At 51.1% G+C, this 24,281-nt stretch overlaps 1 protein-coding gene across 5 annotated transcripts in view; it reads right to left on the bottom strand.

The window, feature by feature from the left end:
* Nucleotides 1-24,281, bottom strand: part of MTMR14 (myotubularin related protein 14) — a 48,776-nt gene that overhangs the window by 4,775 nt on the left and 19,720 nt on the right. For 3 of the 5 annotated variants that reach the window (XM_049862227.1, XM_049862228.1, XM_049862231.1), the window contains 11 exons: nt 23,249-23,322; nt 18,785-18,855; nt 18,096-18,170; nt 12,745-12,811; nt 11,500-11,585; nt 11,122-11,198; nt 10,809-10,845; nt 8,420-8,490; nt 7,594-7,652; nt 7,288-7,426; nt 6,437-6,616 (listed from right to left, as the gene is read on the bottom strand). In XM_049862227.1, coding sequence (XP_049718184.1) covers nt 6,437-6,616; nt 7,288-7,426; nt 7,594-7,652; nt 8,420-8,490; nt 10,809-10,845; nt 11,122-11,198; nt 11,500-11,585; nt 12,745-12,811; nt 18,096-18,170; nt 18,785-18,855; nt 23,249-23,322 — 936 coding nt within the window. Of the gene's footprint in view, nt 1-4,073; nt 4,091-6,436; nt 6,617-7,287; nt 7,427-7,593; nt 7,653-8,419; nt 8,491-10,808; nt 10,846-11,121; nt 11,199-11,499; nt 11,586-12,744; nt 12,812-18,095; nt 18,171-18,784; nt 18,856-23,248; nt 23,323-24,281 lie in introns of those variants that run through there. The other 2 variants (XM_049862230.1, XM_049862229.1) reach the window with 2 other exon arrangements.

The raw sequence follows: 24,281 nt of genomic DNA, 5'->3' as shown, positions 1-24,281 counted from the left end.
GAAGGGATGAATCAGGCAGCCAACTTAACAGCTTCATCAGGCCTTTCAGATGGAGGTTTAGGGGGAAGGGAGGGAGAGAAAGAGCCATACTAGGAATCTACTGCTGCCATCTCCTCCCCACAAACAGCCAACCCCTCTTCCTGAGCCTTCCTGCCCCCTCATGGAGGGGTGGTGGGGAGACATCAAAAAAGGCCTTTCCATTGCTACCCCAGTCCCCAGGGCATATCACCTTTGACGTGTCTGCCTTTACGAATGGCCGAAGGTGCTTTTGTAGAGACCCAGAAACAGGGCAGAAGCATGAACAGTGATGGTGGTGGGGCGGAGAAAATCATTCAAGCGACCTAAGCCCACCCAGCTGGCTGAAGTCAAGGGCTTCTAGTCTGAGGCCCTGTTGGGTCACCAGGTCAGCCTTATCTCAAGCAGCTGCCCTGAGTGCAACTCTGGCAGTCCCTAGCCAGCCCCATCTTAGAGATGAGGAAATGGCAGCCCAGAGAAGGTAAGACATATGCCTGTGGTCCCATAGCCAGTGAGTACAAGGACAGACTATCAAACCGAAGTCTGACTGACCCAGTACTGCAGATTTGTCCTGAAACAAACCACCTGGAGACAAGAAAAAACAGATGGCTTTCAACAGCAAAGCTGCCTTGAGTTGGAATTCCTGCAGCACAGACTTGCCGCCTTCATTATCTCTGCTCAGTTCTAGAAGGTGTACAGCAGCAACACTTTGAATGACAACAGGATGTGCTCCATTACCTGATGGAAGCCCCTAGTGCTGACAAGGCAGGACGTCCTTGTTTCCAGACAAGAGGAAAGTGGCAGGGCTCAGGCGGTCTGTAGATAAGAGGCTGCTTACCAGGCAAGGGCAGGCCACAAGTCTGAAGTCTGCCCTGCTCTTCCTCCAGGTCACATGGGGACTTCAGTCTGTTCAACCTTTCTCTGAGGGGCAACCTGACTCCACAAAGCCCATCTGCTACTATTCGAGATTGAGGGTAGACTTTCTAGTTTTAGCAGTTTGTGGGAAAACAACTGGTAAGAGCCAGAGTGCTGAGGGAATGGAAGAGATGCTGACCAGAAGAAGGCAGGTAGGATGAGGCCCTTCTTAGGCCAGAAACAAGGGGAAGTTTCTATGTCCCAACCCCACTCCAATGGGAAAAAGGCAGATGGATGCAATGTGGCTACAGACAGGTTCCTTCAAGGATTCCTGGCTCCCTAGATCAATCACTTCTTTGCTTCTCTCAAGTACCCAGCAGGCAGCACCAACAGGCAAGACCTGTGCCTGGAGCAGCCAGGGGCAGCTATTGGGGCGAATTAGGCAGCATAAAAAGCAGCAGGGTACTCATTCCCAGGAGGACTGAAAGCCGTCGTTGCTCAGGGCACAGCCATCTCTGAAGACCCCTGTATTTTTCAAGATTGAGGACACGAACTCCAAGCAAATGCTACTTGAGGCTTTTGTCAAAGAGAGTTGCAAAGCACAGCTCTGTTCTGCTCCTGGGTTTGAGATCAGGGGCTGTGCTAAGCAGAGATGTACTCATAAATGCCAGTCCGGGTTAGCTGCCTGGAGAGGACACCTAAAGAAGAGACAGCTGCCAGAAGGACAGACCTGCGCCTACGTACTGAAAGGGAGGAAAACCTGCAAGTCAGCCGGAGCGCACAGGTAGCTCAATTTGCCTTAACAAGATCTCAAACTATCCTTCCCTGCCAACAGAGCAGCAGAAAGAGGTCTGCACTCCACCCCCTGCCCCAACCCGCTGATTCCCTACTATGGGACTGGAAAGAACACGTGACCAGTCCTCAAACTGCAGGCCTGGACTTAGTCCAGACTGCACAGCCAGTAGCGCTTCAGAGGCCGGCTGTCCAAATCTCTGGGCGCTTGGAAGGCCTACACCTCTTCCCAAGAGGAGGGCTTCTCAGCAAAATGGCTTTCCTTAGAGAGATACAGCCCCTCTTCACAGCCCTCAGAGAGCAGCAATTCCAACTCTCCCTTCTATCTCTCTGCCAGATGCCCTGTTGCAGGCCAACTTTGAACAGGCTGGAAGGAGGCATAATCCTCTTCTGACAAGCAGAGCTGGCCCAACCCACACAATAAGAAATGGGTCTGGGTGGGGTACTGGCCCTGGCCTTTTACCCAGTTGCCTAGTGCTGGACGTGGCCCACAGGCCCCGATATGTGACTGATGAGGACGGGCCCTGAGCCACAGCTACAGTTTACTGAGTACAGGAAATGTTCACGGTGTACCAATACTTTGCTCCAGTATCTCATTTAAACCCAAATTTATGGCATCTAGGATCATTATTCTCACTTAAAGATGGGATAAAAAAACTGAGCTCACAGACGGGAATTGACTTTCCAAGTCACATGGCTAGTAGCGGCAAAGCTAGGATTCAAGCTCAGGTGGTATGACCAGAGCCCATGTGGCAGCCCCCTGATACATTGATTTTCCTTCTCATGAGGTGTGCAGGAGGCCTCAGGAATTGGTTCAGGGATGGGCACATAACCTCTAACTAGATTAAAACTCAGTGCTTCTGATCTATGGCTGGAAAACAGGGCCTCACGAGACCCATGGATGTGCAGAAGGAAGCAGAGTGTCCCAGGAGTTGCTACTGGTAACCATTTTGCTATTATTAGAGAAAGTGGTCAGAGAACAAAGCTGATAGGTAGAACGAGGCAAGGAGAAAGAATCACAGGAAAATGAAGCTGAAGACTTGATCAGGCTGTGCCTGAAAGCCACCTTTCTACCAGACTTTTCCATATGAACCAACAGTTTTCCTTTTATGTTTAAATTATTTTCATCTGAAAGCATCTGAACTGACATAGAAAGCTTGAAGGTTACAGCCAGGCTGCCAGTCTAAGCCCCCTGATTAGTGTCTAAGTCCCTGATTACACAGAGGAGAAAATGGAAGCCTAAAGACATCAAGTCACTCATCTGAGGGCACAGAGTAAATTACTCTTTGACCCAAGACCTAGAATCTTTTATGTTAAGGGGTGGGATTGTCACCTAATCCAAACTCTCCCCACCCGGTTGACCCCCAGTGTCTCCCTCTGATGCTGACAGATGGCTCCACAGCCCCTGCCAAGTGAATGCCTCCAGGAACTGGACCCTGGGGAAAAAGTCTTTCAGTTCAACAAGGGTCTGAACTCAGGAACTGACTTCCAAAGATACTGAGGACAGAATTTCATAACACATTTAAAAGAAACCTCTCTCCCTACAGCATCCATAGGGAGTGGAGGGGATGGGGGTGAGAATGGAAGAGAAGTGTCAAAGAACCACGGACCTATGGGATTCCTTGCACCAGTGTCACAAATATGCTGGGGTCCCAAGTTTTCTCTTCTGGGTCTGGAGCTACAACGCCTTTAGACTTCTCACCACTCATTCCTGGTGTGGAGCTGTGGCCCCGGACAAGAACACATCAAACATGGGACAGGAATATTATGTGTTGCAGAAAGCAGTTTGGTTTCTTTGAGGCAGAGAAAGACATTAAAGACAGCCTGGGACAGGGCTCATTGCTAGGGGAAGTTAGCTGGTGGTGGTGATGGGGGTAGCAGAGATTGGTTCCTATGTTGCTACTTAACTATTTAGCCAGGCTGCAGGGTGTCCCTCAGCCACATGTTCACTGCTCTTCATGCAGCCTGACTTCATGCTGGGCTCAGTGGTGGCACCATTCCTCCTCGGCACGGACAATACCGAGCTAGCAATCCCACTGCCCCAATGGATGTCTGACTCCTGAGCAGAGCCTGAGGCCACAAGCCACCAACGCTTGGGGAGGCATGTCCGCCAGAGCACTGGCCTGCCCCTTCCCAGCCCCAGCCTTTTGAGCGATGAGAGATTTAACAGCGGTCCAAAAACGCAGCTCAGTCAGAAGCTGTTGCAGTGGCAGCTAATGACACAAAAACCACCAGTCTTCCCAATGAGAGGGGCACGGGGCTGAGGCTGGGTAAGAATCAGTGCCCCAGAAAATCGGAAGAAAGGCAACAGGGAGCGCAGAGCGGAAATGGGGGGAGTGCTGACAACTGCAGGGAATGCAACCAATGTCGTAAACACTTTATGTACAAACTATCGGATGGGAAATGAATTTGCTCCGTAAACTTTCACCTAAAGCAGGATAAAAAAAAAAAAAAATTAGTGCCCCACAGAACTTTCTTCCCAACCTGGCCACACCTACTACTGAGGACAAAGCTTTACTGATTCCTTTCACAGGTGAGACCTGCTTTGAAAGCAATACATCCTTGTGGAATCTGGAGCATATAAAACCCACATAGCTCATATATGAGAGTTCACATGTGAAAATTCCGGTTGTCACAGACAGCTTTACTGAAGGGTTTCCTTCCACACAGCTCCTCCTACTGCACCTAAGAGCTGATTGGCTATTGTTACCTAAGAGGCAGGGAAGCTAATGATAGGATCCCTCTGGCACTTTCAGACTAAATTAATTTTTAACGTTAATGGACGTACATAATTAGAATGCTCCAAATCTGAATAATCTGGTCTTTCAAAACCTATTGCAAACTGGCATCTGATCCAGGAAAACCTTGTTGCCAGCCCAACCCAGCTCCAAGGGGGCATTCCCAGATGAGAGTGGCAGAACCAACTAACATCTCACGCAGCCCACCCAAAGCTTGCAGAAGCCTTGCATCCTGCCGTCTTTGGTCCAGCTACCCTGGGCTTGGCCAGGCTCCTGCACACAGGGCTGCAAGGCCAGGAGGACACCTCCAACCCTCCTCAGCCTCCTGAGGGGGCCATACTGGACCAGCCAAAGAGTCTGAGTCACCCATGGCAGGCAGGGAGAGAAACACCGGTGAGGCTGAGGGAGGTGGGTAAGGGCTGCCTTCTCTCTCCTCCCCGGAAACAATCACAAGATTGGAAGGGAGGCTCTTTGGCAGGCAGAAGAAAGGGATGATAAAAAGCTAGAGATCTGGGGAAGGGTGGTGGGACGGTGCCTTGGCTTGGGAGCCGCCAGCAGTTTGGCCAGCTCAGATTGGGGCAGGACCCAGGGGATAATGGGCATCTTTTGGTTTCTGCCCCAGTTGTCTAGCCCAGCTCTGCAGAGAGAAAAGGAGGCAGGGACGATAAACAGGAGCTCAGCCCAGAAAATGAGGGTCATGCAGCGCTATGGCAGGCACGCATGCCAGCCCTGCACAGAGGGTGGGAACGGAACGAGCACAGGCCAGGTGTGTTTTTCTGCCTGGCACCATGCCTCTCTGCTCAGCCATGTACCCCAAACCTCCTGTGCGGCTAGAGGATCTGTGGTCTCATTTAACAGACTCAGCTACAGCACTCACTGACACATTCACGTTCGGAGTTACAGGGCTCCCCCTCAGATGTGAGCACACAGGGTCTCCCCTGAACAGTGCAGCCAGGCGTTCCTCCTCGCCTCACAGCTTATCCGTTTTGCCTATGTGGGGAGGTTCGCATCATCTGCCATTGACTGAGAAAAACTAAAGAGGATGGTGATGGGAGAAAAGTTCCAGAAGTTTCAAAAGGTCTTTCCTTAACAGGCTGATAAGACTATTACCAAAGAGGAAATTCAGCCCCAAAGTCACATGACCACTATATGGCAGAGTTGGGCTTAAATCTGGGATGGGCTCCAAAGCTCATCTCTTTCTGTTAAATGTCCCTTTCTCCCTGGAGCTTATTAAGGATCTCTTACGTCCCATAATGCTTTGTTTTCCCCTTCTGGAGGGACATCCTCAAGACTTTAGAAATTCACAAAATTCTGTCCTGAGAGTATAAAATGGAAAAAAAGGTACAGGGTAGCTAGAATATGCTTTCTCCAAGGACTAAACCCTATCCTTCAATCCTAGCCTCTGGCCCAATGTGCTCAGCTTTCTTGCCATCCAGGACACATCATTCCTGCAGCACACCCAGCCACACCTCTGCTGCATCCATCCAGACTGCGCACTCCCTGTCCCCCTGTGTGATCTCCCAGGGTTTGCCCAGCCACATAACACCTAGCCAGCTGCCTAGCTCCCCTCACTACCCCTACCAACTCAGACATGGAATGTGAGAACAGCAGGGACTCAGAGCATCTAGATCCATCCTTCTCAATCAGAACATGCGGTCCAGAGGGGGCTGGGCCCTGCCAGAGGCGACAGGCGGAGGCCTGCCAGCTCCTGCCCATCACATCACTGCCATCTTTGGACTCCCCATCTGCCAAGCCCCAGGAAGGAGAAGCCTCTCAAACCACTCTACGAACTAGCCCTTGCTCTGTGCCAAAACACGTCCCCATCCTCCCAACAGTGGCCTGGCCTACAAAGCTTGTCAATCTCCTCTGGTCTCCTGGGTACCACTGCCCACCAGGCCGAACACCAAGGCACCAGATCCTAAAACACCAGCAAAGGCAGCTCAGGTGCTGGAATAGCCACCTCCAGCCTTGTTAGGAGGGGAGGCCTAGCCCCCTCCACCAGCAAGGAGGGGGGCGGTGGCTCTGGAGCTCCTCACCTGGGTTTGGGGACCTCCAGGGGACTGCTACCCATCCTGAAAAAATTGTCAGAATGGTTTGAGGATGAGGAGCTGGAGGACTTGGCCTCCACCAGCCCCTGGTGGGAAGGCAGGCGGTCCTCCGAGGGCTGTGGCCGGCTCCAGAGCACACTCTGTGGAGAGGAGGAGTAACTCTTCCTCCTACAGCGGGAAGAGATGGTTGTCGGGCTGGGAGCCGCCCCTACCCCCGCTAACACTCAGGGCCCCGCCTCTCCTTCCACCGGGACGGGGCCTACAGAGGGCCAAGGAAGCAAGGACTGGGTCTTCATGAGGACTGGCATCCAAGTAACACTGGCCTGCTGGCCTCAGAGTCCATGGGAGAAAAGGGATTCTTATCTTACAGCTCAGAAACCCTCTCCGCTCTCAAATGTTATGCAAAACTTGAGCTATTTGTCTATAAAGTCTCTAGTTCTCATGAGAATTTCAAAGGAATTGACTCTCAAAACAAGTTCCGATTCCCAATCATCACGGTGCCCTCACCTTTTGGCTCTCTCTTGTCTGTTTTCTATACTGGGGGTTCTTTTAATACCAGCCCCGCTTCCCTTCACCAGCCTACCTGCCCACCCTAGCCCAGCTCTGCAGGTTCTTCCTTCATGCCACAGGGAGCCCCCAGCCCCTTAGATACCTGGGTCAGCATGGGCAGTGCTCCTCCCCAACCAGATGGCTGGCCCCAGAGGCCCAGCAGAGACAGCAGGAGCACGGAGCTGTGCTCTCAGGCCTGCTGTCGGGGGCCCTTTTGTTCCTGGGGCTCCCACCCCACTCCCCAGAGCTGGTGCCCTGGGCCACAGCTGTAAGCAAGCCTGGCTCCTCACCAAGCTGCCTGAGTCTGTGCTCCTGCTTGGACCAGCTCCACGGCCTCATAGGTGAAACTCCCAGCTGCTCCTGGGGAGCTCTCCGTGACCAAGGAGAAGTCGCTGCCAAGGCTGGTGGTGCTGCCACGGTCCCTCCGTCCTGAAAGAAGTCAGTGCCATCGGTCAGCACACTGTCTTCTCCCAGTAGTGGTCCCCACCTCGTCCACACCATACAGTTAGAAAGAGGGGCTTCCAGAACAAGCAGTTCCTACAGTCGATACTCAAAGACGTGCAGAGAAAAGAAGTCTGCTGGGGCATGGAACTCACTCAACATGTAGATATCTTCCAGGGTGAAACCTGCATCCCGGGCTGGCAGACTCTTCCTCCTGTAAGAAGATACCCAGAGCAGAGAATTCCAGATCTAACTGGGGTCTCCTTTGCTCCTACCAGAAAAAAAGCCTCCAAGTAGCTGACAGTTCATGGGGACAGTCCCACCTAGGGTGTTATAAAATGCTAGGCCTACTTCTGGGCCCCACTACCTGGTTCTGATCAACATATGGGTGCAGATTTCTGAGGCCAGCAAAGCACGTTTCCCTCTATCAGCTTGGTCTTAAGAGTGCAAGTCTGGGAGCTTGCATTAGGCTGGCATGGGACTCAGAAAAGACACTAACTCCCAGAGGGGCCCTATTGCAACTGCCAGCCAAGACACCCATTTCCCAGGCTGAAAGCACTTCTGCCCCATAGTGGTGGGCGGCACAGTGGTGCAGACATGCCCCCTGTGGTAACCCAGGGAGGGTGGGCCAGAGACTCTGCAGGGGCAAGGAACCTGAGGAAGTGGCAGAGAATGGGAGTTGGGATCTTCCTGTCCTTGGGCTGGCTCTACTCTGCAGCACCCCGCCCCGCTCTCCTAGTCCCCACACACCACTCACCCGGTCCCAAGCCTTCAGCTAGTGTGACTCCAGGAGGACCCCAGCACTCGGCCTCTCCTGCAGAAGTGCTTCTCTCACCTCCTGGCCCTCCCCAGGGGCCCCTACTGTGGCCTCAGGCAGCAGTCAGGGAGGCGAGTGCTAGCCTGCCAGACAAGCAGCGAACTGGGCAGAGTAGGCTGGAGACAGCGAGAGCGGCCCTGCCCAAAGTGCAGGCCTCCCCTTACCTGTATGTCTTCAGAGCACAGAACTCCTCGGAGGTAATATGCTTCAAAAAATTGAAGCAGAAGAAGAAAATCTGAAAGAGACCAAAAAGCAGCATGCAATGAGAAGACTACCTTCCTCAGGAAGAAGACTCATAATGGCACGATTCCCAGGGACAGGAGCCAATCTGGCCACGGCCTGCAGCATGGCAGCCCTGCTCTGGGGACTCTGGCTGGATATTCTGGTCTAGGAATGGTCTGGGTGTGGAGAGGCTGCAGGCCTGGCAGATGCGCTTTGGCTGGGGCAAGGAATACAAGAGGTTAAGCCTGAGATTTTCCAAACTCTACCTTCAAACTCAACACACATGTTCCTGTGCTGTGGAAAAGGATAAAGGAAACGATAGCTTCTCCCCTCACCTTCCCTCTAAGAACCTCAAGGAGAGAGGCTAATAGGGAAGAACAGCTAAGAGAGAGAGGTAATTTGGGGGTAGGGAGATTAATGGACACAGCAGAACATGAAGTGAAAGGCATCCAGCTGGGGGAGGCAGCCAGAAATGGAGGGTCAGAAGGGCTGCAGCCTGCATGGTCAGGAGCCAAGAGTTCAGATCCGGAGCTGAGGCAGCCCAGGAAGAAGAGTGTCTGGCTGCAGCCCCTTCCACGAGCAAATCCCCTCTTCTCCCCAGTCCAGCAATCTCCAGTCAGTGTGCACAGAGTTTCTGGCTCTGCAGCTTTTAAACAAACTCCCCAAGTGACCCTGATATGTGGGGTCCAGAAACCCCTCCCTCAGAGAAATACCTACATGGTTTCCCACACAGCCCCAGAAGATTGCCTCAAAAATCAAAACCACCCAGGTTAGATCAGCATCAAAATGTTGTGTTACATAAAATAGGTGTGTAAGTCTTTAATTTTAAAGTCTTTAATATTTTAAGTCTTTTAAGTCTTTGCACTGAACTGTGCATTTTAAGTCTTTAATATGCTAATGACACTGAACCCTGAGGTGGGGGAGGGGCAGAGCAGGTGCGGTTTCTCCAGTAGGGTGCCTAGTTTTCTTAGTTTAAGAACACAGTTTTAAAGCATCCCTATTTTTTTTTTTATATAAGTGGCGAAAACCCTGGTGGCATAGTGCTTAAAAGCTACAGCTGCTAACCAAAAGGTCGGCGGTTCAAACCCACAAAGTGGTCACTGGAAACTCTATGGGGCAGGTCTTCTCTGTCCTACAGGGTCACTACGAGTTAGAATTGACTCGACTGCAGTGGGTTTGGTATAAGTGGCTGGTGGGGGTAAGAGGGCAAGCCCTCACCCTGAAGACCAAGTCTCCCAGTTCCACAGACCCTCTGGCTTATGTGGAGAGTGGCCCCAGTCTCTGCTCAGATCTGAGGGCAGCTGCTGGCCTGCTTTGGGGGAGGGGGGCGGCATCCACAGAGGGCAGAATGTCCTGGAGTGCCCGGGTTTCTATGCGCTGATTTCAGTGCCAAAGTAGCCGCCTCTAGCGGAGCTCCCCGGAGGGGCAGGCTTTTGAGCTGTGCAGCCCTGGCAGATGCGATAAGTGCTCAGAAAAGATTTGGAGGCAGAGGAGGAGTGAGAAGGAGAAGAGGAACAAAAGGAGGTGGCACAAGGTAAGAAGCCTGGGAGGAGGGCAGCCCGGGGTGGGGGGCAGATGAGAAAGAGGCTGCAGGAACACGGGGCGGGGAGGGGGTACAAAAGAGAAGCCCCACACCAGGCGTCCAGACTCGATCCTCAGATGCCACATGTTCAACACCAGAAGCCGCAGGCACAGAGGTTAACGACATGACCCAAGGTCACCCAGGTAATAAGGATGACTGGGATTCAAACTCTGCGTGACTCCAGGTCTGTGAGTGAGGAAAACAAGCACACCAGTCAAGTTGCTCAAGGCAGTGAAAAGGCTGGGGGTGTGGAGGGGCAGGGACAGTGATGATTCGTGAATAGGAAGGAGGAGCACCAGGTGGGAGGGCAGCGCCTGATCACTGCATGGGTGCGTGGGGGGTCTCGGGGCTTAGAAGCTGCTGAGTGAGTGTGATGGGGAAGAGAGGACTGAGAAGAGCTTCTATGCTTTGGAGATAAGGACAGGGATGCAGAAAAGGACTTGTAAATTGGTCCCACAGTTCAGTGCAAAAAACCATGTCACCTGTAAGAAGGATGGCAGGAAAACAAAGGGGAGAGAATTGACACAAAGGTTGCAGGCAGCCCTGCACCCTGCCCAGGGGTGTCTGCCGAGGAGAGGGGTCTGAGGCTTAGAAGGGAGAAAGCATTGCCCTGGGCTGTCCCCACCAGACTCCCTGTGGAGAGTGGCATATAGACAGCAGGCCTGACCCCAGCACACACTGAACATTCTCTCCTCTTATCAGCAACAGAGCCGGGGTGCCCTGAGCTGTGCTCACAGACCAAGACTCACCTCCTCTCCTTTGCTGAGCCGATCTACCAACATGTGTCTGGAAAAAGGAAAAGGGGGTCAAAATGAGCGCACCAAGACAAGAGGGACAGCAGGGGACCAGAGTCATGTGGGATAGACCGCATCCTTGGGACCAGAGCATCGAGTGGGGCCTGATCAGCGTTTTCAATCCTGCCAACGGTGTGGGCTTGGCCTCGCCTCCGAATCCGGTCACGGGAGCCCCTACACCCACTCACGTGCAGAAACTCAGTCACCAAAGCATCGGCTCCACCCTCTGATCCCCACCCAATCCCCAAACCTGCATTCTTCAGCTTACCCAAAGAGGAACCAATCGTAGGCCACAGTCAGGTAGAGGATCTCAGCAGGCTTCAGGGACGTGTGGATCAGCCCATCCTGGACAGAACAGTAAGACATGACAAGATCCTATAGCTGCTTTCCCATGGAGTAAGCAAGAATGCCCCACCTTCTTCTCATCCCAGTAGCCAGACCACAGTCACAGACCCAGTTGACAGCCCAGGGCCCTGGGAGAGTGGGGCGTAACGATAACCAACCAAGCAGAACACCTGCTCTGAGCATTGGGGGTCCTTCACCCCAAATCTCTACTTTCTGGAGACAATGCTAGTGATCCCAAGAGGTAGATCTTGGTAGGAGACTCTGACTGCCCCGACTGCATCTGCTGCCCATTCATACTCACGGCCCACAAGGAAAGGCGCAGGAGAGAGATGAAGAGGGGGGTCCGATCCCAGCCCGAGATACAGTGCACTAGCAGCCCGCTGTCATCTGCACAAAACCACAGGAGGCCCGATAAGATGGGGCTGGCATGAGGTAGCCAGCCCACCCCAAGTCTCCCTCCTCCATAGTGGGCCTCCCCAAGATTCTTCTTCAACTTAGTACCAGAAATGGGAGGGGTGATGGGCATCTGTCTTTTGTCCGCAGCACCCCTTCTTCTACTGGCTACAGGTCTCTGCACCTCTGGGGAGTTCAGCCTGGACAGTCCTCTCTGCCCAGGTCATTTAGTGGGTGGGCCTGCATCTCCTGGCCCAGCATTTCTCGAGGGGACATTACAGGTATTTGGGAACGGGATAGTTCTTCACTGTGCTGTCCTATAAACCGCAGGGCATTTATCCCTGGTTGACACCCACCAAATGCTAGTAGATCCCACAGTTCCTACAAGGTCCAACGCTCCAGACACATATTTCCAGAAGCCCCCTGGCAGGGCGGTGTTGCCCCACTGTAGAACCGCTGACTAGCTTGGGCAATCCTTTGCAATCCTGGCCTGGTTCAAGGATGGGCACTGGCACTACGGGGACAGAAGCGGTCTCCTCTGCAGAAGCTAAGAGGGTAGGAAGTAGGTCTGGAATGGCTGCTGACTGTGGTGCTAACAGTAAACAGTGGGCATGAGAAATAGAGAAAGAGTCCTTATGATATTCTTCAGGTCCCTGGATCTGCTCTTAGGACTTCTTGGTTACATTAATCAGTAGATTTCCATTTGTTCAAGTAAGTGCAACTCTGAAGAAGCCCTGAATGGTACTGACGGATTAAAGAGCCAGCCTGGTCTAGACACACGGCACATGCACAAGCCAGGCCGACAAAAACAGCCCAACAGCCCTCTCTGGGCTGTGGTAAACACCTCCTCTCAGGCCTCGTCTGTCTGTGTTAAGGCCCGTTCTGGACCACACACAAAAGGGTGTGTGTGTAGTTACGTGATAATAAATCTTTAATTTTGTTTTCCAGGGTTTTGAGGAAACAATAAAGCTGCCAATAGACAAATCCCACCCAGCCTGGGGTTTCTAAGAAATTCCCAAATCTCTCTCACACAGAGCAATAAGTAGGTACGTGGCCTTATATGTGGCAAAAAGTAGGTATACGGGGGCGTTAGGAACTGGCCACGTACCACCTGAAGACACAGTGGCTCAAGGGCTCAGGAAGACAGACTCACCGTCACTGTTGATTATGGAAAGCAGCAGTTTCAGGTAGTTTTGTGTTTGTTGCACGAGGTCCCAACTCTGTTGAGGAAAGATAAAAGGATCTAGGGATTGATGTCTAATTCAGGTTAGGCATTTAAAGCATTCAAAAATAAAATGCTAAGGATTATTCCAGAGCAAAAAGTACACAAGCCCTTAGGCACAGGACGTAGGTATCAAGCCTCACGTTCCCCAGCACCAGCAGCTTCCTCAAGCCTCTCCCTGTGCCCCTCACACCCTGTATGCTCTAAGCTGGTGTGCATGCCAGGGATGGGCAGCCCACACCTCACACCCCACAGCGACAGCCAGTAGCAACGGCATGTGGCTTCCTCTGGCCCCTGGGTTCCCAGCATAGTCATCTAGGAAGTAAGGAAGAGAAAGGGCCTTGAGCCTGTGGCCAATAGCTCAAAAAAGCCAGATGGAAAAAGTCGCTCCTTCCATTGCCACATCACAGAAGCCAACTCAAATACCAACCTTCTCATCAAACACGTCTCATTCACTTTTTACTCTATTTATCGCATATACTGTCTTTTGATGAATAATAAATGCTGTTTGTTTGGCAGACAAAATCTTTCAAAACATAAGGTCCATGAGCTAGGAGTAGGAAAATAAGCAAAAGCTGCAAAGTGGCTGGAAAAGCCCAGGTCAGCCTCTGAGAAGCAGCCCACTTGGAATCTGGGATTCCGCGGAGGGCCTGACCCAGTTCTGCGGTCCCTTCTCCCTGGCTGGGGGCAGCCTCTCCTCACAGCTGCTGATCAGTGTGCCGGGCTGTGCAGAGGGCAGCGATGCCAGCAGACAGCACTTCTCGGGAGAAGGGCAGACACAGCACCTGCAATTGGAATGGTTTTCCCAGGAATTTAAAACCGGCTCATTTACCTGACCCTCCCACGGCCCCCAGAGAGTTCTGACCCACTTTCTGCGGCTCTAGAGACAGCACCGCAGCATTGCGCTAATAAAGTCATTACCCATAGCAGCACGAGGGGTCTCTAAACCCATCTGACTCAACGTGCCACACACACCATCACCGAGGGACCTCCTCAGCTGTGATTCTTGCAGGGTGAGGAGAAGTAGGAGAGGGAGGCAGAAGCTATGCAGCCAAAGCACAAGGTGTGGCAGAAGGGCTGGGGGCACTACAGCTACTAGGGGAGGGCGGGAAGTGACCAAGCCTGCAGAGCTGCAGAAGGTGAAAAACTATGGTGACGATCTCAAGGTGACACTGGTGATCAGAAAGCAAGAAGTTCACACTGCTTCCAGTGCTGGCGTACGAATCACAGGCCTGCGAGGGTGGGGCTGGGATTGATAGGGGCCCACAGTCACACTGCTGGGGCACGCACCAGCCCTGCCAGACTCCCACGTTCACACTTAGTCACCATGCTGCACTGAGGGACTGTCCCACAGTAGGAGAGTTAAGATGCAGAAGTCTGAGAGGACTGCTGATCCTGAGGAAGACCTGGGAGACATGCTCCATGAGAAGTCCCTGGGGGCAGGGCAGAGTGCCACACCTTGCTGCCTTTCCAGATCTGAAACCCTTTCTCCTGGCTGGCAACACCTACTCGTCCATCAAAGGGCCAGCCCAATCTTTCCCTCCACAGCTGGCCTCTGTGGCTGCCCAGTCAATAGCTCTACTAGACATGGCTTGGTTAGTTTTTTGCCTCTCCTACACTGAGCCCTGCCAGGGCAGAGGCTGTGTTTGCATCGCTGCCATCTTCAAGGTGTAGAGCTGAGGGACAGTCAACACTTGCAGAGCAGTTCCTCACTGACAGGCCCTGTCATGGGCCGGCATGTACAGGGCCACAGGGCCAGCAAAGGGCCAGCGTCCTTCTAAGGGTTTCAACACAGTTGCCTGGAGGGCAGCAGAGCGTACATGGACTGCCATGCTGATGCCCTCGGATTCCTTCAGGAAACATCACTGATTCTGAGGGCCTGGCCCTGGGGACACATGGTGAATACTGCAATGCTGGCCCTCAGGGGGTCACAGGAGAGGGAAGACAGCACAAACCAATGCACGTGTGCTGACTGAAAAGAAGACCTCTAGGCTATATGGAAGAATGTAACTGGAGAACCTAACCTGACCTGTGGGACCATTAGGGAAAGCTTTTCGGGGATGATGACATGAGAGTCTAAGGAAAAGAGGGAAGGAATGGGACAAGTGTCTCTGGGGACAGCACCCGCAAGCCTAGAGAGAACACGCTGCCTTTAAGCAGCTGAAAGGAGGTGAGGATGACTGAAGGGGAGCAGGGAGAGTAACAGGCAAAGTGGGACTGTGTAGAGCTGGGTAAGCCACATGAGGTCTGTGGACTGTCTCCTGAGGAGAACTGAGTCAGCAGTGGGTTTTAAGGCAGGGCAGTGGGTTTTCAGGCAGGCTGACAGTGACAGCCCTGACCTATCCCTGAAGTGCTTGCTGTCTACTAGGTCTCAGTCTGAGAGCTTCCTATTACCTTTTTTAGTCAGTCTTAAGAGTGGCCCATGGTCAGGTTGAGATACACTGAGATGATGGAGTGGACTAGACTAGCTAATGGCAGAAGAGATGGAGGCCAGATGGCTTTGACAGCTTCAGAAGAGCAGAGATTGAGAGATTGGTGGGACTTGGTGATAGACATATGGGAGAAAGGAACCCATGGTTCGGGCCTGGGTAAACAGTGGTGGCCTGTCTTGCTGTAGGGGTGAGGGTGGGCTGGGGATAGGTGGCAGCTTGAAGGGACACTTGCAAAAGGTTAATGGGGGAAGAACAATGGGAGGCCTAGCAGCTCAGCTAACAGAGTGATTGATAGACGAGATTCCTTGGGGAGACAGCGAGGAGTGAGAAGTTCTGAGGACCCTAATGCTGAAGGAATAGAGAGTGCAGAGTCCATCCCTGCTAAGGCAGAGGATGGCTGGAGGCCCAGTGAGGTGAAGTGGGCTGAACAACACTGAAGGGGTGAGCCTCATCGAAGTAGGGCCTCTGGAGAAAGCCTTGCCTCCAAAAGTCCAGCCCTGCCCTCCTACCTTTGTGTCTGGAATTTTTTTAGTGTTCATTCCCTTGAGTTAGCTGACAGTCTGCTTTTAATTATTACCAGTAAGATCTGTCTGGTACTTCAGTCTGGAGAACACTGTCACGCAGTGATCATATCTGAACCTTGCCACCACTCTGAAATAGCGTCAACTTCACTTTATAGAGGAAGGAGTGAGACCATTTTGCTCATGGCCACATAGCTGGAGTGAAGGGCAAGGCCAGCCAGGCCTAGGCCCCAGGCCTCTCTCTACAAGCAAAACTCCTCCTCACTGGCCACTGGACCTTTCTAAAGACGCAAACATCGTTGGAAGGATCAGGACACTGAATCCTTACAGTCAAGCCTCATCTGATGAGTAGTCTATCAGACCCGGCTTGTACCTGCAAAGTAAGAAAAATGGTGCCAGAAGGGACAAGAAAGATGGTTTGGGGTAAGGCCTACTAGAGCCCTCTGCCAAAGCCTAACTAGGTACAGGCTGGTACTTGAGACAAGGGGACAGGCTCCACCAAACCTGTTCCTTCTCCAGGCCACAACAAACAACTGGCATGCTCTCCTCCCCATGGCCTTCTCCTAGGGAGACACCTGTGTAGAAGACCTGCCGTCACCCAAACTCACTCATTCAAACGCTTGTTGAGCATTTGCTTTGTGACTAGGTGCTGGACATACAGAAACAAGAAGATCACAGCCCCTTCCTCTATGAACCTCTCTGCTATCGGGAAGAGCCAAATACAAAGTGATATGACAATACATGGTTCCTAGCACAGGCCGGGCCGGGCCTCCGAGAAAACCAAAACAAAAAGAAAACAAAACAAAAACCAAACCCATTGCTGTCGAGTTGATTCCAACTCACAGAGACTCTGTAGGACAGAGTAGAACTGCCCCAGAGAGATTCCGAGGAATGCCTGGTGAATTCAAACTGCAGACCTTTTGGTTAGCAGCCGTAGCTCTTAGCCACTATGCCACCAGGGTTTCCCTCTCAGAGAAAGGGGGACCTCAAATAGATGGAGGCTATCCAAACCTGGGGACAGAGGAAAAGAGGGAAAGGCGTGTTTCTAGGTATTTCCTAGCTCAGTCTTTCAACCTCTTGGCTCTGTGCCATCTTGTGAGTTGGGGACATCCAAGCAGATCTATAAAGCAGCGATCACAGCACAGGGGAAAAGTCAATGGCAGAGGTGCCCAGGGGGTTAATGGGAAACACAGATGCAGGGACCGTACCCACTAGGGGCAGGGGAGAAGAGGCAGATCAGGGATGTCGTTCTGGAGCAAACCGCTGAGCCTGATCCTAAAGGGCAGTGTGTCAGCCAGACCTGAGGAGGCTGAACAGTGGCAGCCAGGCAGGGGTACAGAACATGGGGAGGGTAGTGGGAAGAAGCAGCCCACTTCATCCTGGCTGAAGCAGATGGCGAGCGAGACTGCTGGCAGCCCCTCTGGGCCTGCGTGGCTTAACATCGTAGAGAGACAGTGTTACGGATTGAGTTGTGTCCCCGCTAACATGTACTGGAATCCTGACTTCTATAATTGTGAATGTAATCTCATCTAATCTAATCATCTTCCATAGCGCAATCTAATACAACGTAATCAATCAGCTGCAGTCATGTCAGTGAAGGGTGTATCCAAAATCTGAGTTACATAAAGAGCAGACTAGATACAGATGTGCGTGCGGACCCAAAGGGAAGAGAGAGGCCATCTGGCAATGAGGCAGGCAGATGCATCCACATGTCCAGGAACTGAAGAGATTTCCAGCAGCTACTAGAAGCTGAAACAAAGAAGGACCTCCCTCTAGAGCCATGCCCTGAATTTGGACCTCCAGTCTCCTGAACTGTGAGAAAATAAATTGCTGTTCTTTAAAGCCACCCACTTATGGGATTTCTGTTACGGCAGCTCTAGGAAACTCAGACAGCAGATGGATATTCAGTAAGACCCTGGGCCCTTCCGTGGTGGACAATGTGAGAAGAGAAACACAATGGAAATAATTTTAAAGCTTCTTATAATCAAATGAGGTCAGGTAGCTCTGCAGTTCCTCTGGCAGCATACACATTTAAAAGGAGAAAGAAAAAAAAAAAAAGGTCACTTAAGCTCAGATATGGAGAAACAAACTCCAAGAGGTCCTTTGGAAATAGAACCCCCTGGTGGACACAAATCTTTGAATAAGTCACTTTCAGAAAGCTTTGGTTATCTGGGCTAAGAGCTGATCAGGAGAGAGTCCCTCCTTTTCCTGGGTTGTTGAGGTCAGGGGAGTCAAAGGGGTCCGAGGACAGAAGCCGGCCACGAGGCATCTGTGAGGGACCTGTCAGTCCCCTCCCTTCCCCTGCCCCCCCTTGATTCAGGCCCCTCACCTGATACTGGCTCCAGTCAATGTTCAGAGAGCGTGTCAGGGCGTCGGGGATGCTCAGTGGGGCATCAACATAGTCCTGGGGACAGAAAGACACCGTGAAATGTGGGCTGGCCATAAAAGAGGCTGCGGTGATGGGGGCAGGTAGTGGCCCTGTTACTGAGCTGTGACTAGGGGCTAGGAGGACCACAGGCAGGAGGCCTCATCACGGCTCTTGCTTTCTCCAGGCCAGATGCCTGTGCTACCCTGGGAGAGACAGTTAAAAATCGAAGTGGCTGACCACGGCGGCTAAATGGAGTTTGTCAGTCAGATGTCTGAGCATTTGCTGCGGAAATAGGCCCATCAACTTGTATTCTGCCCCCAGCAGCTCTCCTGTAGCCTCTCCTCTCGACTGGGGAAGGAACAGAATGGCTCCCGGTCTTTACACAGATAGCTGGGAGAGGAAAGACTTTTCCGCTTTCGTCCTATAAAGAAACTCCTTTAAAGAAAGATGAGATTAAAAAGAGGAAACTATACATGATGAGAACTTAAACACATACGTACACGGGAAAGGAGAGAAATACTGAGACTCATTTAAGAAAAAGGAGAGAAAGGAAAAGGATAGTTGTTTTCCCCGAGAAGATTCCTAGCGGTTCTCCTTGGTCTCCCCTTACAAACTTTAAGACCCAAGGTAACGAATGTTATTGCTCATACCTGCTTCCAGTTAAAAATGAGCCCTTCAGCCACATAATCCCGATCTTTATATTCCTTGAAAAATTCACAGCCTGGAAAGGAAGGGCAGAGTTATGATACCCTACTTCCTAGCCTGAGGTCTCCTGAGATGCCCTTGGCTGAGCCAGGGCCCTGCGTGCTGACAGCCTGAGGTAGCCATCAGCTAACACGCTTCTCCACACTGACGGGCCTTAGAAGAGCCAAGGCCAATATAAACAGGGGCTGGACTGGGTGGGCAGGTGGGCAGGCAAGAGTCAGGGAACATGCATCTATTGCTCTATGGGGTGCTGCCTGTCTTCACACCTCTTAAAAGCTCTCTTTGCTTGCTCTCCCCAGTGTTGGGCACTTCTGCCTCCTTTCAGGACCCTCAGTTCTACCGGTCCCTGCAGTGCCAATAGCCAGCAAAGAAAAGCATGGCTCACAATTTGAGCCCCAGCCACCCTTCTTGGTCACTTCTCCAGTTATGGATGATCACTCTTCCTCAGTCCTAAAATGGGTGCTAATCCAGTCCCTTGATGAAGGACTGAATGTTACAACGTGCTGGAAAGGACCAAGTACAGTGCTGGAAAAGTGGCAGGTGCTCAAGGGCGTTTCCATCTCCAATAAAGCTGATGCTGGAAAAATCATAAACTCCACTAGGGCAGGCCCACAGGGACAGAGAGCAACAGTGGAGAGAACAGGTCTTTGGCAATATTCCCAGCTTTTCACTTAGCTCTGCGACTGTGAACAAGTTGTTTAGCCTCTAAGCCTTGGTTTTCTCATTTGTAAAATGGCTGTTTTAGGACAGAAACGATGAGACACAAAGCACGTAGCAGAGCACCAGCATATTGTGGCATTCAAATTGCAGCACACTACTGCTGTCACTGCGCTGCTGCATTTGCAAGACCCCTGTGGCTGTCCGCGGCTGGAAGTCCACTGCTCTGCTCTGCAGCTCACTGCCTTTGGTCAGAGAGGAGTCTTGTGCGTGGGACTGTGGTTCTCACTTGCTGAGTCTGACCACACAGAGTACACACATATCCTGGGCCCATGAAGGGGTTCGAGCCACAAGGCTGGGAGAAGGCACTTGGAGAGCAGCTTCCTGCAGCTGTTACTCTCAGTTCCTCAAGCAAGGCGACCCAAACTTCAGAGGTCACATGGCTTTGGCCACATGTCCAATTGTGGTGAGGTCCCTGAAGGCAATGAACAGTTGTCTGAATCCTGTGGAAGTGGCCAAAGGCCAAAAAACTTCACATGGAATCCTCCAGCAACTCCTGGGCTAAGTTCCTGTCTTAGCCCATGCCAGGCAAGCTCGGAAAGGTTCCCAGTGAGAGGAAGGTCTGGAGGGTGGGGCGCTGGAGATTCTTCTTGGGCTGAAGACCCACCCACGTATTTTCCACTCAGCTCTCATCACGCATACACCTCTGCTCACTAATCCCCCCAGGCCTCACTACTGATGGAGAAGTCAAGAAGAAAGCCTCAGCTGTAATACTTCAGCCTATTCTTGGGTGCCTCACTGGGAAGGAGAAAAAATATCAGTATCAGACAGAGGTCCTGAGCTTATGAGCCCAGGTTTAGAAGAGGCACCAATTATCTCAAGCGCCTGTGAAGTGCTGTTTTCCCAACTCTGGCTGCTAAAATCAACACCACAGGCTCCAGGTTGAGCTCAGACCAGCCCATAACATAGACGCAGTTTTTGTGAGAAACGAATAGTATCAAACCTGGCTGGGCTCCAAGGGCAATGGCCGATGCTCACTGCCTAAACAACCGAGAGCCATGCGACGAGGACCAAAAAGGGTGTGGGCAGCAACTCGCTCATGGAGGAGACAGGTCAGGCTCGTTCTGCTCAATTCTTAGCCTGTCTATTTTGGTGTCCAGAAGGAAATGCCCACAGAACACTTCTCATTTTTAGGGGCCAGCTTAAACCCAAGTGAGTCCGATATAGCTAGAACTGATACTATCACAGTTCCTGCCTGGGCTTCAAAGTTTGGGTAACAGCGCTTTTTTTTTTTTTTCCCCTGGTAATGTAAGTTGATAAACTGGCACAGAAAAAAAAATTCAAGAACATTAAGTTTATCAAGTTAACAAATGTTTTCCTCCATCACTTTACCTGGGTGTGCAATGCCACTTCCCCTGACCCCCCAGTTTTTTTATTTTTATTCATTGCTCTTTACTTCCCTGCCCATCTCCCTGCTCCCCACAGCTCATGTAACTGTCAAATGTACTACATAAACAACGGTAATAGGAAAAACATTCACCAAGATCTTATCACCTCACCATTTTAGCATATTCCCTTCTAACCTGTAAGCTCTTTCTTCCTTTACATAGTTGAGACTGTACTATACATATAATTTTGTATCCTGCTTATCTTAAACATTTTTCCATGTCCAATAGCTTAGGCATTTTTCTGACTAAAATATATCATTCTACCAGTGTTGTACATCATTCAATCATTATTCCAGTTAATGGAAACTTTCCAACATTTTGCTATGTAAATATACATCACAGTGATCGTCTTCAGCCACACATCAACTAGATTATCGTCTGATGACAGATTACTCGAATAACTGGACCAAAAGGTTTTAACATCTTGGGGTTCTTGGAACAAGTTGCCAAACGACAGCGGATAGGGCACTGTGCTAATATTATCCCGAAGCAGTGGTATTCAAATTTCCAGCAAAACTAATTTTTCTAAAGCAAGCCCCACTTGGGCCCTAAATATCAACAAAGAAAGTGATGCCTGGTCCCTCTGGCAACACAGAACTTGATCATTGGCGGCGAGGGCTTTGTGGTCTGTGGGCCTGTAATGCCTCTCCTGGGAGCCAAGAGCAATCTAAAACCAGTTCAAGAGCTCCCCGAGGGCTCCATGCAGACACCCGAGGCTGGACACTCCTGTGACAATGCAGCTCTGACACCGTCAAGCCCATGAGAGTCAGGTTTTTGCATCATCACTATCGTCTGCTTGTGCCCAAAGTGGCTTCTAGGGAAGAAGAGGCTCCCTGTGTCTTCTTCTCCACCCACCACCCTCAGGCCCAGTCCCTTCTGCCTATAATGTCCTGAGCACCTATTATGGATGGGTCTGACGTTTCACTCTGAAATAAGCACTATTTTCTGGAGGATGAAACCAATGCTCAGAAGGGTTAAGGGACTTGTTCCAGGACACACAGTGCCGGAGCTGGGATTCACACCCAGCTCCGATGGCACCAAACACTACACTGGCAATAGTGAAGAGAGACTCGGGTGGAGGCCACTGAGAGAGCACCAGGTCATCAGGGTATGGTTTGAACACCTCCAGCTGACATCTCATGAGGACACCCTTTCCCCACAAGGCACTGGATGAACCTGCAGTTCTAATGAGGAACTGCTGTTCTGGCTACACGTTGGCCTGCTGTCACTAAGCATGCTCTGGCTGCTGGCTATGTGGCTCCAAGAGGAGGAGAGAAGATCCGACACAGGATTGAAGGCAGATGTTGGTGCAGAGAAAAGGAGAGTGGTTTCAAGGAGAAAGAACACTCCCTACTGTCTGCTGACAAAATCTTACATGGATGTTAGGTCCCTGGCCTCCCCTGGTGAACAAGGAGGGATCACCAGGGAGTGTAAATGTTTACACACTGGACTACTCCAGCTTTAGTACCCACTGCAGAGAACACTAAGGAGCCTCGGTGGGTCGGCTGCTAACCGAAAGGTTGGCACTTCGAACCCACTAGCTGCTCCATGGAAGAAAGACATGGCGATCTCCTCCTGTAAAGATTACAGCCTAGGAAAACCTATGGGGAAGTTCTCCTCTGTCCTATAGGGTCACTATGAGTTGGAACTGACTTGATGGCACATAACAACAACAACGCAGAGAATACTGCCCTGGTCACAAGTTACACGCACTTCTGTGCGCCAGAAACAAACGCAGCTCTGTGGACACCTGGTACTTCACAGCATCGTGAGGCCACTGAGTAGTTACTGTGGATGGGGCCAGTGTATCTTCTTCCACCATGGGAACAGCCTCACCTGGGGCAATTCCCATCAAGAACTCGATCAGGGCAGCCCATACGTGCGCAGGTTCACGTCCACACGGGCTGGAGTATCATGGCTAGTTTCTGACACAAAGTACTAATAATGTCATTTTACACTTAAATAATACCTTATGTGCACAGAGCACTTTAACATACATCATCTCATCTAATCTTCACCACAAAACCCTGAGCTAAACCTTTCTAAGCTCCAACACCTGAGAAAACTTGAGGCCAGAGAGGTGAAGTGACTCACTCGAGGTTTTATAACTAGTGTGTACAAGTTCCAGCACTCAATCCCAAGACCCCCTGCAAGTGGAAAGCCCTAAGGTGAGAACCTTCTTAGCTCCATGCTGACTGACACAAGCTGCCCTCCTGGGATGCTCTTGGTGCTGAAGTGCAGAAGGCCTGTGTGTGGCTTCCTTGGGTCCCCAGTCCTCGACTAGTCCCCCAAAGAGCCCCCTACCTGGATACGGGATGGAGAGGAGAGTGAAGTCGGCATAGCGCTGGGCTTTGTCCACCTTCTCAGAGGAGGTTACACTACAAGACAGGGACACAATGTGTTACGGCATCACAACACACGCGCACATACACACACCATCCCCCAAGTGAGCATTACGATAACTTAAAATGAACTTCTGCTAAAGAAGCTAGTCTTCAGAGAAAGAACGATTCCCTTCAGTGGTGCTTATTTTGAACAATTACGAAATCTAATTTCTCTGCCCCCTTCCCTAGCTTGTCAGGCAAGACAGCTTGATCTCCCTCTAATATTGCGGCAGACCTCAGGTAGCACCTAAAGCCCACAAAGGAGGCAGCACGACCACCTTGACCCGGAAGGGTGGACAGCCCCTCCTTCTCTCTCCCCTACAGTTTTCTCCAATATTCACTGAGACTTTCTCAACAGGGTGAGCACAAAGCATCTCAAAAGGGAAAACTCTGAGACTACTCTGACAGAAAGGAGCCCTGGTTGCACAAGGGTTAAGCACTTGGCTACTAACCGAAAAGTCTGCAGTTCAAACCCACCAGCCACTCCACAAGTGAAAGATGTGGTAATCTTCTCCTGTAAAGATTTCAGCCTAGGAAACCCTATGGGGCAGTTCTACTCTGTCCTATAGGGTTGCTGTAAGTCAGAATCAAGTCGGTGGCACACAACAATTCTGACAGATGAAGAAGGGCAATAAGGGAATATTCATACAGCTACAAAGAGCTCAGCTGGGACTTTAGCTTCACTATGCCTTATTTTTAAGACTACCTCAGGATAATTAATATTATATGTATAATTTAAAAAGCATTAAACACATTGGAAAAAGCCCCTATAATTTCATCACTCTAATCCAGGTTCCATTTTAAAAAAGTCTGCCCAATTATATGAAGACTTGACCCGTATATGTATTTTTATATAACAGTAATCCTAAAACTATTGGGTAGACGTTGATTTTTTATTCCATTTTAAGAGATTCTAATCTGCCAGAGATCGAGCTTGAAGCCAGGGGAAGAAA

This window comes from Elephas maximus, chromosome 20 (assembly GCF_024166365.1).
Source record: "Elephas maximus indicus isolate mEleMax1 chromosome 20, mEleMax1 primary haplotype, whole genome shotgun sequence".
NCBI lineage: Eukaryota > Metazoa > Chordata > Mammalia > Proboscidea > Elephantidae > Elephas > Elephas maximus.
The sequence above is the reverse complement of the archived record's forward strand: the minus strand, read 5'-3'. Positions and strand labels throughout refer to the sequence as shown.